General features: G+C 47.3%; 1 protein-coding gene across 4 annotated transcripts in view; it reads right to left on the bottom strand.

The window, feature by feature from the left end:
• The window catches only part of CTBP2 (C-terminal binding protein 2), a 116066-nt gene that overhangs the window by 40579 nt on the left and 60040 nt on the right, over nucleotides 1–15447 (bottom strand). For all 4 annotated transcript variants that reach the window (XM_073685128.1, XM_073685129.1, XM_073685131.1 and 1 more), the window contains one exon: nucleotides 14188–14306. In XM_073685128.1, coding sequence (XP_073541229.1) covers nucleotides 14188–14245 — 58 coding nt within the window. In that variant the 5' untranslated portion in view covers nucleotides 14246–14306. The remainder of the gene's footprint in view (nucleotides 1–14187; nucleotides 14307–15447) is intronic.

The following is a 15447-nucleotide window of genomic DNA, read 5'->3' as shown; positions in this document are numbered from 1 at the left end:
CCATTGTTGTGGAGGGGGGGGCGGCGGCACTGTGGCTGCCACTGTTGTAGAGTAGGGGCCGGCGGGGGCACTGTGGCTGCCATTGTTGTGGAGGGAGGGGGGCGGCGGCACTGTGGCTACCACTGTTGTGGATGGGGGGGCGGCGGCACTGTGGCTGCCACTGTTGTGGATGGGGGGGGCGGCGGCACTGTGGCTGCCACTGTTGTGGATGGGGGGGGCGGCGGCACTGTGGCTGCCACTGTTGTGGATGGGGGGGCGGCGGCACTGTGGCTGCCACTGTTGTGGATGGGGGGGCGGCGGCACTGTGGCTGCCACTGTTGTGGATGGGGGGGCGGCGGCACTGTGGCTGCCACTGTTGTGGATGGGGGGGCGGCGGCACTGTGGCTGCCACTGTTGTGGATGGGGGGGCGGCGGCACTGTGGCTGCCACTGTTGTGGATGGGGGGGCGGCGGCACTGTGGCTGCCACTGTTGTGGATGGGGGGGCGGCGGCACTGTGGCTGCCACTGTTGTGGATGGGGGGGCGGCGGCACTGTGGCTGCCACTGTTGTGGATGGGGGGGCGGCGGCACTGTGGCTGCCACTGTTGTGGATGGGGGGGCGGCGGCACTGTGGCTGCCACTGTTGTGGATGGGGGGGCGGCGGCACTGTGGCTGCCACTGTTGTAGAGTAGGGGCCGGCGGGGGCACTGTGGCTGCCATTGTTGTGGAGGGGGGGGCGGCGGCACTGTGGCTGCCACTGTTGTAGAGTAGGGGCCGGCGGGGGCACTGTGGCTGCCATTGTTGTGGAGGGAGGGGGGCGGCGGCACTGTGGCTACCACTGTTGTGGATGGGGGGGCGGCGGCACTGTGGCTGCCACTGTTGTGGATGGGGGGGGCGGCGGCACTGTGGCTGCCACTGTTGTAGAGTAGGGGCCGGCGGGGGCACTGTGGCTGCCATTGTTGTGGAGGGAGGGGGGCGGCGGCACTGTGGCTACCACTGTTGTAGATGGGGGGGCGGCGGCACTGTGGCTGTCACTGTTGCAGATGGGGGGGGGGGCGGCGGCAGCACTGTGGCTGTCACTGTTGTAGATGGGGGGGGGGCGGCGGCAGCACTGTGGCTGCCACTGTTGTGGATGGGGGGGGAGGTGGCAGCACTGTGGCTGACACTGTTGTAGATGGGGGGGGCGGAAGCACTGTGGCTGCCACTGTTGTGGATGGGGGGGGGGCGGCGGCACTGTGGCTACCACTGTTGTGGATGGGGGGGCGGCGGCACTGTGGCTGCCACTGTTGTGGATGGGGGGGGCGGCGGCACTGTGGCTGCCACTGTTGTGGATGGGGGGGGCGGCGGCACTGTGGCTGCCACTGTTGTGGATGGGGGGGGCGGCGGCACTGTGGCTGCCACTGTTGTGGATGGGGGGGCGGCGGCACTGTGGCTGCCACTGTTGTGGATGGGGGGGCGGCGGCACTGTGGCTGCCACTGTTGTGGATGGGGGGGCGGCGGCACTGTGGCTGCCACTGTTGTGGATGGGGGGGCGGCGGCACTGTGGCTGCCACTGTTGTGGATGGGGGGGCGGCGGCACTGTGGCTGCCACTGTTGTGGATGGGGGGGCGGCGGCACTGTGGCTGCCACTGTTGTGGATGGGGGGGCGGCGGCACTGTGGCTGCCACTGTTGTGGATGGGGGGGCGGCGGCACTGTGGCTGCCACTGTTGTGGATGGGGGGGCGGCGGCACTGTGGCTGCCACTGTTGTGGATGGGGGGGCGGCGGCACTGTGGCTGCCACTGTTGTAGAGTAGGGGCCGGCGGGGGCACTGTGGCTGCCATTGTTGTGGAGGGGGGGGCGGCGGCACTGTGGCTGCCACTGTTGTAGAGTAGGGGCCGGCGGGGGCACTGTGGCTGCCATTGTTGTGGAGGGAGGGGGGCGGCGGCACTGTGGCTACCACTGTTGTGGATGGGGGGGCGGCGGCACTGTGGCTGCCACTGTTGTGGATGGGGGGGGCGGCGGCACTGTGGCTGCCACTGTTGTAGAGTAGGGGCCGGCGGGGGCACTGTGGCTGCCATTGTTGTGGAGGGAGGGGGGCGGCGGCACTGTGGCTACCACTGTTGTAGATGGGGGGGCGGCGGCACTGTGGCTGCCACTGTTGTGGATGGGGGGGGCGGCGGCACTGTGGCTGCCACTGTTGTGGATGGGGGGGGCGGCGGCACTGTGGCTGCCACTGTTGTGGATGGGGGGGGGCGGCGGCACTGTGGCTGCCACTGTTGTGGATGGGGGGGGCGGCGGCACTGTGGCTGCCACTGTTGTGGATGGGGGGGGCGGCGGCACTGTGGCTGCCACTGTTGTGGATGGGGGGGCGGCGGCACTGTGGCTACCACTGTTGTGGATGGGGGGGCGGCGGCACTGTGGCTACCACTGTTGTGGATGGGGGGGCGGCGGCACTGCGGCTGCCACTGTTGTAGAGTAGGGGCCAGCGGGGGCACTGTGGCTGCCATTGTTGTGGAGGGGAGGGCGGCAGAACGGTGTTTGACACTGTTACTATTCGGAAAGAGTTAATTTCTCAGCAAAAAAAACATAATGCCAATCCTAAGAGAATCAGATGTAAAATAATGAATATTCACACGTGTCGCCGCTGCTTAAGGTCTTCTTTCAATCTGTCTCAAGAGTGGCGGACTGTGGCAGTGTTAAATAAAGTATCTATTTCTGCAGACATGTGATCGCTCCCCGCTAATGGTCACGTCAGCGGTTTCCAAAGCAGAGGAGTTATCAAATACAGTGAAGTACAAAACTGAAGAAGGATGGGGGTACAAAAGCAAACAAAGCACCAAAGGAGGGCACCGATCTCGTAACAGAAGGTCAGAGGGCACCAGGATCTGTTACTGATCACCAGGGGCCCATAAATAAATTACATGAAGATGATGAAAGCGACAGCGATAGAGTTTCAAAATGACTCAACAACAAAGTAACCAGGAACAACATTAAACAAGGGTCTGTGCTACAAGAAATGTGTGAGCAGCAGCAACAGCGAGCAATCCTATACCGGTCTATGGACGCATCTAGTAATGATTTATGGCGGAGACTTCTTTGGGTTTGGTAATGAGAATGTAGTTTTCTACGTTGCCACGTAGGTGATCATTAGGTCCAATTATGGATAAAATTTTGGACATAGAATAATAAATGTCAAGAAAGTATGAAGATGGTGGGAATATTGCTGCCTTGCCACAATTCCGCAGCCTTCTACCTCAAAGCAAAATTTGTGCCAAACTTCCTAAAGCTAGCCGTAGACGTAAATGTGTCTTTATGGCCAACAGTCATCAATCGAGGCTTCTCCAAGTAACAGGACGTCTCAATATGGAGGAAACACGAAGAAGGAAAACAAAAGGGTCAGATCACATGCAACTTCTCCAGTCTTGCAGATGTTTAGTATGGGGGGGCACTGTGACCATCACTGCTACGGGAGCATAAGACACATTAACGATTTCTTCCCTAATGAACGTTCATTGGGTGACCTTTACCAAGCCAACCAATGATAGATCGTCTGGAACAAATTAACAAATGATCTTTCAAAGAAAAAAATGTAAAAAAAAAGTATGAGGCTGGGTTGGCGAAACGACTGTTCATCAGACGATCGTTTGATCAGTGACTATTCAGCCCGCAATTTAAGGCGATGTTCACATGTCCTGTAGTCATTTCTGTTTTTTGTTTTTTTTAGATCCATTTTGGGATCATAAAAAGAAATTCTCTTAAGATGGATTTGTTTTAAAAACAAAAACTTTGGTTTCCATTTTGCATTCATTTCTGCCTTATTTGTAACGGGATCCAGTTATTTTTTTAATTTTTTAATACTTGACCTGTTACAAATGGACGACAACTGGATATGTGAATGGCCGCCTCGGGTGTATGGCCGCCGGTTATGTCCTTCTGGCTGTTATAGTCTTCTCTTGGACCTTTTTCCTCCATGATAACTGGGTTTATTGGCCAGTAGTGGGTTAATTGTGATAAAACATGTTCTGGTACATGGACAGGACTTGTTTAATTATGTATACCCCTAGTTCAATAAGAGAAAATAATGCAGTCAGGGGGTCACGCAGTTGGGTCTTCTGAGAATGACGAATTCTATCTGGACCGTGTATAATGGAGAAGTGCGGCGTGGACTGTGTGATCAAACAAATGTCCTGGTCCAGCACTGTATGGCTGCTGATGAGGCAAGGAAACAGCCATGGACATCTCTGCAGTATACGATATATACTAGGAAACAGGACCCATGGAAGATCGGAATAAAGCCGCTCAAAGATGAGGACATCACTAACAATGTACAGGTCACACAATGCAATCTTCGAGGATCATCCCACTGGAATTTTAAAAATTCACCCATCAAGACTCATGAAGGTCACATCAGGACATCGGTCTGCTGGAAATGAGCTGCATGCAGAAGAAAAGGCTACACGTTTTTTTTTGTAAATTGTAGAAGTGTAAGAATCACAACAATTGGGTTCATAAGCGCTTTGTGTCAATGAAGCGCATGTGTGACCACAGCTCCATAAACTGTGTATAGAGCTTTATAGACTGAATGACGCAGTGGCTGCACTTGCTCAGTAACTGTTCAGGACTCCCAATTTTCATGACCATAGCACCCGATACCCCAGTGATCATACATTTATCATATTGAATGGGACAGAGCTGCATTACAAGGCAACATGGCTACAAAATGTATTGTGTTCCCAGTAAACCATGTTACTCCAGATATTCCCACACTTCTGTGCTGTGCAATGTATCCTCAAGTGCTAATTTAGGCGGACTCCGGCTGGCAGGCCCTATGGACTCCCGTCACATGACCCTGATAACAATCACAGGTCCTTCTGCATCTCTATGTTGCTGCCTGCCTAAGATTGGTTGGCATTATACAGGGAGAAGACGTACACGCCCCTGTGAAACCAATCTAAAAGCCCACCTGGGCTTAACGGAGAGGCGTTAATAATAATAATAATAAAAAAAGTAATATATATCATACAGGCACGTGGAGGCCACACACAATACTGAGACTCATTTTGACTTGTTTTAAGGACATTACATCAAAGTTGGATCAGCCTGTAGTGTGTTTTTCCACCTTAATTTTGGGGGTGACTCCAAATCCAGGCCTCCATTGGTTAATAAATTTGATTTCCATTGATGATTTTGTGTGATTTTGTTGTCAGCACATTCAACTTTGTACAGAACAAAGTATTCAATGAGAATATTTCATTCATTCAGATCTAGGATGTGTTATTTGAGTGTTCCCCTTATTTTTTTGAGCTGTGTGTGTGTAATAAATATATATATATTTATTACACACACACACACACACACACACACACACACACACACACACACACACACACACACACACACACACACACACACACACCTCAAAAAAATAAAGGGAACACTCATATAACACATCCTAGATCTGAATGAATGAAATATTCTCATTGAATACTTTGTTCTGTACAAAGTTGAATGTGCTGACAACAAAATTACACAAAAATCATCAATGGAAATCAAATTTATTAACCAATGGAGGCCTGGAGTTGGAGTCACCCCCAAAATTAAGGTGGAAAAACACACTACAGGCTGATCCAACTTTGATGTAATGTCCTTAAAACAAGTCAAAATGAGGCTCAGTATTGTGTGTGGCCTCCACGTGCCTGTATGACCTCCCTACAACGCCTGGGCATGCTCCTGATGAGGCTGAGTATTGTGTGTGACCTCCACGTGCCTGTATGACCTCCCTACAACGCCTGGGCATGCTCCTGATGAGGTTGTGGATGGTCTCCTGTGGGATCTCCTCCCAGACCTGGACTAAAGCATCTGCCAACTCCTGGACAGTCTGTGGTGAAACGTGACGTTGGTGGATGGAGCGAGACATGATGTCCCAGATGTGCTCAATCGGATTCAGGTCTGGGGAACGGGCGGGCCAGTCCATAGCTTCAATGCCTTCATCTTGCAGGAACTGCTGACACACTCCAGCGACATGAGGTCTGGCATTGTCCTGCATTAGGAGGAACCCAGGGCCAACCGCACCAGCATATGGTCTCACAAGGGGTCTGAGGATCTCATCTCGATACCTAATGACAGTCAGGCTACCTCTGGCGAGCACATGGAGGGCTGTGCGGCCCTCCAAAGAAATGCCACCCCATACCATTACTGACCCACTGCCAAACCGGTCATGCTGAAGGATGTTGCAGGCAGCAGATCGCTCTCCACTGCTCTCCAGACTCTGTCACGTCTGTCACATGTGCTCAGTGTGAACCTGCTTTCATCTGTAAAAAGCACAGGGCGCCAGTGGCGACTTTGCCAATCCTGTTCTGTGGCAAATGCCAAGCGTCCTGCACGGTGTTGGGCTGTGAGCACAACCCCCATCTGTAGACGTTGTGCCCTCATACCACCCTCATAGAGTCGGTTTCTAACCGTTTGTGCAGACACATGCACATTTGTGGCCTGCTGGAGGTTATTTTGCAGGGCTCTGGCAGTGCTCCTCCTGTTCCTCCTTGCACAAAGGCGGAGGGAGCGGTCCTGCTGCTGGGTTGTTGCCCTCCTACGGCCCCCTCCACGTCTCCTGGTGTACTGGCCTGTCTCCTGGTAGCGCCTCCAGCCTCTGGACACTACGCTGGCTGACACAGCTTCTTGCCACAGCTCGCATTGATGTGCCATCCTGGATGAGCTTCCCTACCTGAGCAACTTCTGTGGGTTGTAGAGTCCATCTCATGCTACCATGAGTGTGAAAGCACAACCGACATTCATAAGGGACCAAAACATCAGCCAGAAAGCATTGGTACTGAGATGTGGTCTGTGGTCCCCACCTGCAGAACCACTCCTTTATTGAGGGTGTCTTGATAATTGCCAATAATTTCCATCTATTGTCTATTCCATTTGCACAACAGCATGTGAAATTGATTGTCAATCAGTGTTGCTTCCTAAGTGGACAGTTTGATTTCACAGAAGTTTGATTTACTTGGAGTTAAACAGAATGTAAGTGTTCCCTTTATTTTTTTGAGCAGTGTATTATAGTCCAGCAGATGGCAGTGTTGTAAGGAAAAGAGTATATTTAAAAAAACAGAATTATATAGTGCATCAATAAATAGTTAAAATCATGAATAAATATTAAGAAAGCAAGCTACCACCAAGCTGAGATAGAATACCACAAATACCAAAAAAGTCGGACCATCGTTGTTTCGTAGTCAGCTTTCTCTAGGGGTTGGACATACATCAAAATGTAGACCGTGCAGTAATTTTTTTTTTTTTGCAGCTGCCCACTGTATAGGAAAGCAACGCTTCTGCACTTGTTTATACAGTTAGAAGAAAAAAAAGACGCAGAGTCAAAAAATAATGGATGCAGGAATGGTGCAGTGTCAAAAACTCACAGCTCATCATGGGAATGCCACACATCATCTGTTTAGGGACATACCGAATCCTGCCTGTACAGGACCTGGAAGGTGAAAATTGTTTCTCTAGATCACTACATCAAAGGCTGAAAATTGCACTTGAGGAACGCGGAAAAATGATCAGTTTGTAGTGGACTGGACAATTTTTTTTTATTATTAGTTTATCAATATACTTTAAAGTGTACCCGTTCTTGCACACAACTTGTAGAAAAGCATGGTCTCGCTGCTTTCAAACCCAAGTTAAAACTGCTTTTGGGGCACATACCAGTCCAATATGTCCAGGTACTGTTCCGACTCTCCTTGTCTATACCTTGCAATCCATGCCATTTGAGTAGGTCAGATCTGGGCAAACTGCGACTACTGCCCACATCCGGCCCTCTGGCTGTTCCATTCTGGCCCGCGGACCGAGACAACCAAAAGGCTGAAAAGTGGCCCACAAGCTGAACCGTACCCTCGCCCGCCTGCTGGCGCCCACTGTCAATGCTATTCGAATCCTCGGTATGCAGACAGTGGTGAATACATTGGTGGAGGATGGGGCCGTCAGATCCTTCTTCCAACAATCAGTGTGTGCGACTGAAGCAGCGATGACTTCATTTCGAGTCATTGCTCTGTAGAAAAAGGAGTGAGGAGAGTATGTGGTGTTTTTTTTTTCTTCATATGTGTATGGGATGTTTGCATATAGAAAGCTATGTGGGGGCTCACACAGTATATCGGAGGCTATGTGGGGGCTCACACAGTATATCGGAGGCTATGTGGGGGCTCACACAGCATATCGGAGGCTATGTGGGGGCTCACACAGCATATCGGAGGTCTGTGTGCAGGCTCATATGGGATATAGGGGGATATCAGCTCACTTAATTCTGCTCAATATTAAAGTGATAATATTAACATCTTCACGACCAATGACGTATATACAAGTCATCGGCCGTGCACCTGCCTTTGAAGCGGGCTTGCACGCTGAGCTTGCATCTTTCCCTGCACTAAATGGTTGATTTAATGAGACATCAAGTGCCTCTAACAGCCACGGGTGGATCCGAGATTCTCCCATGACTGTTAGTCATTGACAGCAGCATTTAACACGAGCCAGTTGAAAGCGTGTCACAAACCCCGCCTATCGGCGCCCTTGTCATGTGATCACAAAGCGCCAATGGGTTATCATGACAGCCAGGGGTCTGCAGAAGACCCCGATGCCTATCATCACGATACTCCTGTGAGCATCGGCTCGTGGCCGGCGTTCATAGGAGATTGTGATTTTTGCTACACATAGCAGGGCTGAAGCCCCGCAATGTATAACAGGTGATCGGATGATCACAGCTTCAAGTCTTTTAAGAGGTCTATTAAATAATGTAAAAAAAATTTTTTAAAAAAGCACATATTTGGTATCAATGTGTTCAGAAACGTCTGATCAAAATATAAAAACAATTAAATTGATCGGTAAACGGTGTAACGAGGAAAAAGAAGTCAAAACCGCCAGAGTTACGTGTAAATTGCAATAAAAGGTGATCAAAACACTGCATCTACCCCAAACTGTTATCAATAAAAATGTCAGCTCAGGGCGCAAAAAATAAGCCCTCATCCAGCCCCAGATCCCAAAAAATGAGAACGTTTCGGGTCTTGGAAAATAGCGACAAACACAAAACTTTCTCATAAAAAAAAAAAAATTCTGATATTTTTTTCACCACTTAAATAAGAAAAGAACCTATACATGTTTGGTATCTTCGTACTCGTACTGACCTGGAGAATCATATTGCCAAGTTAGTTTTATCATATAGTGAACATGGTAAATAAAAAACCCAAGATACAATTGTGGAATTACACTTTTTTTTGTAATTTCAACTTACTTAGAAAGTTTTCACCCATTTTCCAGTGCACTATGTGGTAGAATCAAAAGCACAACTCGTCCTGCAAAAAACAAGCCCTCATACGGCTATGTGGATGGAAAAATAAAAAAAGAAGTTACAGATCTTGGAAGAAGGGGAGAAAAAAAATTAAAACAAAAAAATGAAAATGGCCCGTGGGTGAAGGGGTTAATATAGAGTAATTAGTATAAATAAGTTAGTATTAATATTGAGCAGAATTAAATTCAGCCTATTGGTTCAGCCCTCCACAAGTGTCACAATCTATCATGTGCCCCCCCCCGTTGGGAAAATTATTTGCCCCCCCTCTGAAGTAGGGGGATTCTTTCTCATTAGCATTCTGCCAGCACTATAGGTGCTGAAACTTCTTTTCCCTTACTCAATGACTTGTCTTAGCTGAACTGAAAGCCAACCTCTGAGTTATGTCCTTATGCAGACCAGAGAGCAGGAGCAAAGGGGCAAAAGCCCACTTCTTGAAGACCCCCTCCCAGTAGAAAGATAAAGACCTACCCCTACATCCCCCAGACCTCTTTGCTGATGGATTTTATTGAACAGCAAGCTAAAAATAATAAATAAATTAAAAAAAAATAAATAAAGAGACACCCATCTTGGCACAAACTTAAAGGGGTTGTGCACTTTTTTGGGCAGTTTTCTTCTTAAATGCATGTATTTTGGGCTAGAAAGCATTTTTTCTATAGGGTTTCATTAAAAATGATGCAAAGTTTGCCTTCTAACCAGTGTTGCACTCTCTTGCTGGCTGCAGAAGGAGTTAACTGTCAGTTTGTCAGTCAGCGAGTACCCAACCCTCTTATTAGTCTTTCTTTGAGCTCTTCAGCTGATTTATGACCCCAGATCACAACAAAAGTTGAACGTGAAGGCGAACAAAGAGCCAGTAAATTCAAAACAGTGCAATATTTTTAATAAAACCCCAATTCCAAAAATTATTATTAGCGCCAAATAAATGCAATAAAAAACAAAAGAAAAAAAAAGTCCCAAAAAGGTGGATGACCCCTTTAAAAAACACTGCAACATAAGGCTGATGTGTCTGCTTTCAACCCCCCCCTACCATTTAGTGTACAGATGTAGCAGATCTGAAGGAGTTTCTGTTCCGTCCCCCAGGTTAGGTTACTTGCATTTTTTTTTTTTTTTTAATCCACAGCGCAAGAAGAAAAACACTCATCGTGGGAACGTAAGCCTAAAAGAAACCTGACGCATTCGCTTTACCTGCAGTCCTATGTAAACGATTGGTGCCTAATGACAATTTCAGCTCTGCTACAACAATCAGATCAGAATAATCTACTCCCTACTGACATCTCCGCGCTGGCGGACAGCGCTCCTGCTTATTAATAGCATCACGCTGTATGGGAGCGATCCGAGGCTGCGCCACCTATTTATACACAATAACCAGGTGCAGAGCCTGTAAGAACCGGCGTGACGTCAGGCCGCGCGGAGCACATCTGTGGCTTATTCATGTCCCCGGCTGCAGAGCGAACGGCAGATGGTGCAGCAGGAAGGATTGGGAAGCAGAGTCTGGTGTGCCCCCTACTGAGCGGCCACTCAAGGTAAAGACCAGAGATTATGGAGCCCGGCTAAGGACGCCGCGTTAGTCACGGCACGGGAACAAACGTCAACCACGAATATTTTAGTAGACAGTGCAATAGGAAATGATTTGGTAGCTTAATGGGCTTGTATCGTCTCTATAGAGAAGTGTCAGTCACATCGTGCGACACATCCATACTACAGGAAATCAGGAGCATTCGTTACAATCATTTCCAGGATCTAAGGGGTACAGTTTCTCCTTGTGAAGAGTGACATGCCAGGTCTGGCATGCCAGTATGAGGAGACTTAAAACGCCTTGCATGCTCCTCTGGGAAATATGCAAATTGTCTCTTCAGAGAGGAAGAGGACTTGAACTCTAGTGCCACCTATTGGAAGCAGCGATCCTACAAGTCACTAGGACCCTTTAACGAGCCTTTCAATATGACTTAGGATAAAAGTCAAATCAGAATCTCAATTTGTAGACAGTGTTTTGTGGTACTGCCCCTCATCAGTACAAAGTGTGAGATCTGATTTGGCTGGGTGACACGGGTGGCAGGTCACTCTCCACAAGGAGAAATCTTACCCCTTAGATCCCAATCCCAGCCAAAATCAGAATCTCAATTTATGGACAGGATGTTTCAGGGTGTTGCCTCTCATCGGTGCAAAGTATGAGATTTGATTTGGCTAGGTGAGAGGCTAAAGACTGGGATCTAAAGGGTAAGGTTTCTCCTTGAATGTGTCGCATGGATTTATGTCATTCTACATCAACTAAGGAATGTGCCCTTCAGACTTGTGAGGCCATCACAACACTGGACCTAGTAACAGGACAATAAAACCTTCACACTCCTTATTAACTGCTTACATATTTATAGCCAGAACTGTTTATCTGTTCCATAATAGCTCTGCTTTTCATCACCTGTCTTATCTATTGCATTATTTTTGTGTCTTGTGTATAAATATGTGACTTCAGATTTTGTGGTATACTAGCCTGATGAAGAGACCAAGGTAGTCTCGAAAGCTTACAATTTGTTACCATCTTTTCAGTTAGCCATTAAAAGGCATCAACCACTGAGGACTCTCAAATCTAAATATTTTCCTTGTGGAGAGTGACATGCCAACTTTGTGACCCAGCCAAATCAGATCTCATACTTTGCACTGACGAGGGGCAATACCCCAAAACAGCAAGTCTACAAATTGAGATTCTGATTTGGCTTTTATCATAAGTCATATTTCAAGACTCGTTAAAGGGTCGATATTGACTTTTAGGATCGCTGCTTCCAATAGGTGGCGCTAGAGTTCAAGTACTCTTCCTCTCTGAAGAGACAATTTGCATAATCATTTCCAGAGAACATCTACCTCTGGATTTTCTGATTCAGATTTTGTCGCTGATCAAAGACAAATAAAGAGGCAGATTTGTTGCAGATTTTGATGAGGATTTTCCTTAGACTTCATTCTATGCAAAAAGTTATGTCCACAATGAAAATCTACGGGATAAATTGACACACTGCAGATTTTACATCCACAATGCAGGTCAATTTTTCCTTCGTGCAGATGAGATTTGTAACACACTATTGTAATATGCCCCAAGATGACGTCTACATGGCTCGTTCACACTATGCGTTTTACTAGCCAAAAAAAATGAGGTTTCTTACAGCTCATGCACGCACTGCTTATTTTTTCTATAAACTCATTTTTAAAATTTTTATTTTTTCAAATCTGCAGTGTCCGTTCTTTTAGCGTTTTTGTACCATTTAAATGAACAGGGGAAAAAAAAAAAAAAAAAAAAAAAAATTCGGGAAAAATTAATATTTTACAGTCCTGATCAGGTGATGGACACAGGTGCAGCTACGATACACGTACTGCAACAAACTGTGCGCTGTGTGATCACTGCACGGTTAGGACAGATAACAATGAAGGCTATTACGGACAGCAGGCCGATTATTAAAAACAAGGAATTCATACAGAAAATTAAGAAAACAAAATGAGTATTTGCTTTTTTTCCCCTCCCACAAACAGCACCACTCTTGTTTATAGGCTGTGTCTGGTATTGCAACTCAAATCACATTCACTTCACTCGACCACAGAACAAAGAAAATCAGACTTTTCTATTTTTACATATCTTTAGAGTGACTGCAGACTTATGAACCTCTGATGCTGCCGGCGCTGGGAGCGAGCAGTCATGAGACTGCAAATATGTGATTTGCACACATGCGGCCACATTTCGACTAGACGTGTCTGGCCTTCCTCAATACACTTGCATTCAGTGAGACTGTGCAAGTCTAGTCGGCACGTGACCACATGTATGCAAATCGCATACCTGATGATCAATAGTAATTTGAGGTGGAATATTCAAATATCACAAAGCTAATTTATAATTTTTAATGGAACTGGAGGTATAAAATAATGTTGTAAAGGAAGTGGACAAGAGAGAAGAATGCAGTTGAAGTTGATGCGTAGCTGAGTAATTGCAAGGGAACACTGCCATCTGCTGATCAAAGGCGAAAAGTAAAAGTAAAGAATTACCGTAGAAGGAACCAAATAGTGGGAACCTATGTTCCCACAGGGAGAGTTTACAGGTGGCACAGGTCAGGTTTACTAATTATAAAAGGCCTGGCCAGGCCGAGAAGAGGCAGTTGGCTTCAGAACCTGTACCAGGACAGGACAGGTGGCTGCTAGGTGGGCTTACAGCCAACATCACCGCAGAAGGATCCAAGAGCGATCAGATGCCAGAGAACGCCCGAGCTGTGAGGAAGATCCGCACAAATGGTCAGCAGAAGACCGTGACCAGATCTAAACCAGGTTCAGGAGACGATTTGGCTGTTGCAGAGGACCGTTCCCGTGGGCCGTTACTTCCAGCGCAGACGTACGGTACAGTGTGTGGGCAGGGGCCGGGCTTCAGGAATAGAGACGGCCAGTGCAACAAGCACACTGTAAATGCTGTGACTCATATCTAGGACTCGCGGCATAGCGGGAAATACCGGTGATCCCAGCTAGGGCCAGTGTGACGATCAGAGGAGATTACAGAGACGGATCTAGAGCTGAGAATGACGCCCGTGAATTCAGCCCCGGTCACCTCTAGTCTCCACTTCCCGGTCCAGGTCTTGACACACAGGAAATGACTGCTGAGCCAATCACTGGCTGAGGCAGGTCATAGTTGTGGCCAGCGATTGGTTGAGCAAATTTCTTTATTTTCCTATGTAGTATTGTTTTATGGGGGGCTGGGGGGAATTAGATAAGCGGTTACACTTTAAGCCAACTTTTAAAAATTATTTTTATCTGCTGGACAACCCCTTTAAGTCCTAATAAATCTCACAGTCATCATTGCAGAGTGGATATAAACTGGTATCAAAAATCCACAGAAAACAATATATGTTCAGTGATGGACGTCGGATCCGCTCACCTTCACAGATCTGGTCCAGCCGCATTCGCTTCACTTTCTGTTTCTCCAACATGTTCATCTTTTGCGGTGGGCAATGTGCTATACCCTGGCATATCTATCCCATGTCACTGCTCGCCAGGCTGCAAAGATGCAAGAAGTCAGATAGGTTTGCAAATAACAGCAGCTTGTATCCTGATCAGAGTATAGAAATAATCAGCAGTATGAGGCATTAACGAGTAACAGTCATAACCCCCCCTTCATAAATCAATAAGAATCCTTGTAATATATCTTATCAGAGATTTCTGCTTTTTTCTCTTACTGGACTGATCTTTCATTCTCAATTCACAGGTAAAATGTGTATTCAGTGAATATAGACATTCCCATTACTGAGATAGGAGACAGTTGGTGCTTTTAAAATTCTATGGAGGGGAGGAGCTAGAGGAACACAGACATTCTATGGAGGGGAGGAGCTAGAGGAACACACAGACATTCTATGGAGGGGAGGAGCTAGAGGAACACACAGACATTCTATGGAGGGGAGGAGCTAGAGGAACAGACATTCTGCTGCAAGTTACTGAAATGACAGTTACAGTTCTCCATAGAACTTTGAGCACCAATTGTCATTTCAGGAGAACTTGCAGTAGAATGTCTGTGTCTAGCTCCTCCCCTTTCCATCATAGAATTTTAAAAGCACAAACTGTCATCTCTCTCAGTAATGGGAACATCTATATTCACTGCAGACAGATTTTACCCGTAAATTGAGAATTTTAAGAATGACTGATCAGTTCAGTAAGAGAAAGAAGCAGATTTCTCTGATAAGATATATTACAAAGTTGATTATTTTCATGTGTATTATTGATTTAAGAATTAAAAATTTCAAACGATGGTTGCTAACTATAACCAGCCGGAAATAACGAGAAGTCACCACCCACTAACATGACATTGGACTTGTGTTCCAGCCCCACCCAGGACCATATTACATTGGGACCAGCCCCACCCAGGACCATATTAGATTGGGACTAGGACATGTTGTTGAAGTTGAGAAACAAAAAACCTGGACTAATACTGAACTAAACTGTAATACAAGACAAAGGGGCAAACACATGGGAGACTTCTAAGTGTCCTGGTTACCAGAAGATAAACCACAGAAGTCCTCACCAGCTCCCTCCATTGCCGATTACAGTAACTTTGCTAATTTTTAACAAGCACTTTATCAAATCACTTATCAATAGCATTCCTGCAATTTCTCTGAGTGTCAAGAAAGGCTGAGATGTGAATACC

Source organism: Phyllobates terribilis, unplaced genomic scaffold (assembly GCF_046119375.1).
Source record: "Phyllobates terribilis strain yellow unplaced genomic scaffold, ASM4611937v1 Scaffold_5__5_contigs__length_657084704, whole genome shotgun sequence".
NCBI lineage: Eukaryota > Metazoa > Chordata > Amphibia > Anura > Dendrobatidae > Phyllobates > Phyllobates terribilis.
The sequence above is the reverse complement of the archived record's forward strand: the minus strand, read 5'-3'. Positions and strand labels throughout refer to the sequence as shown.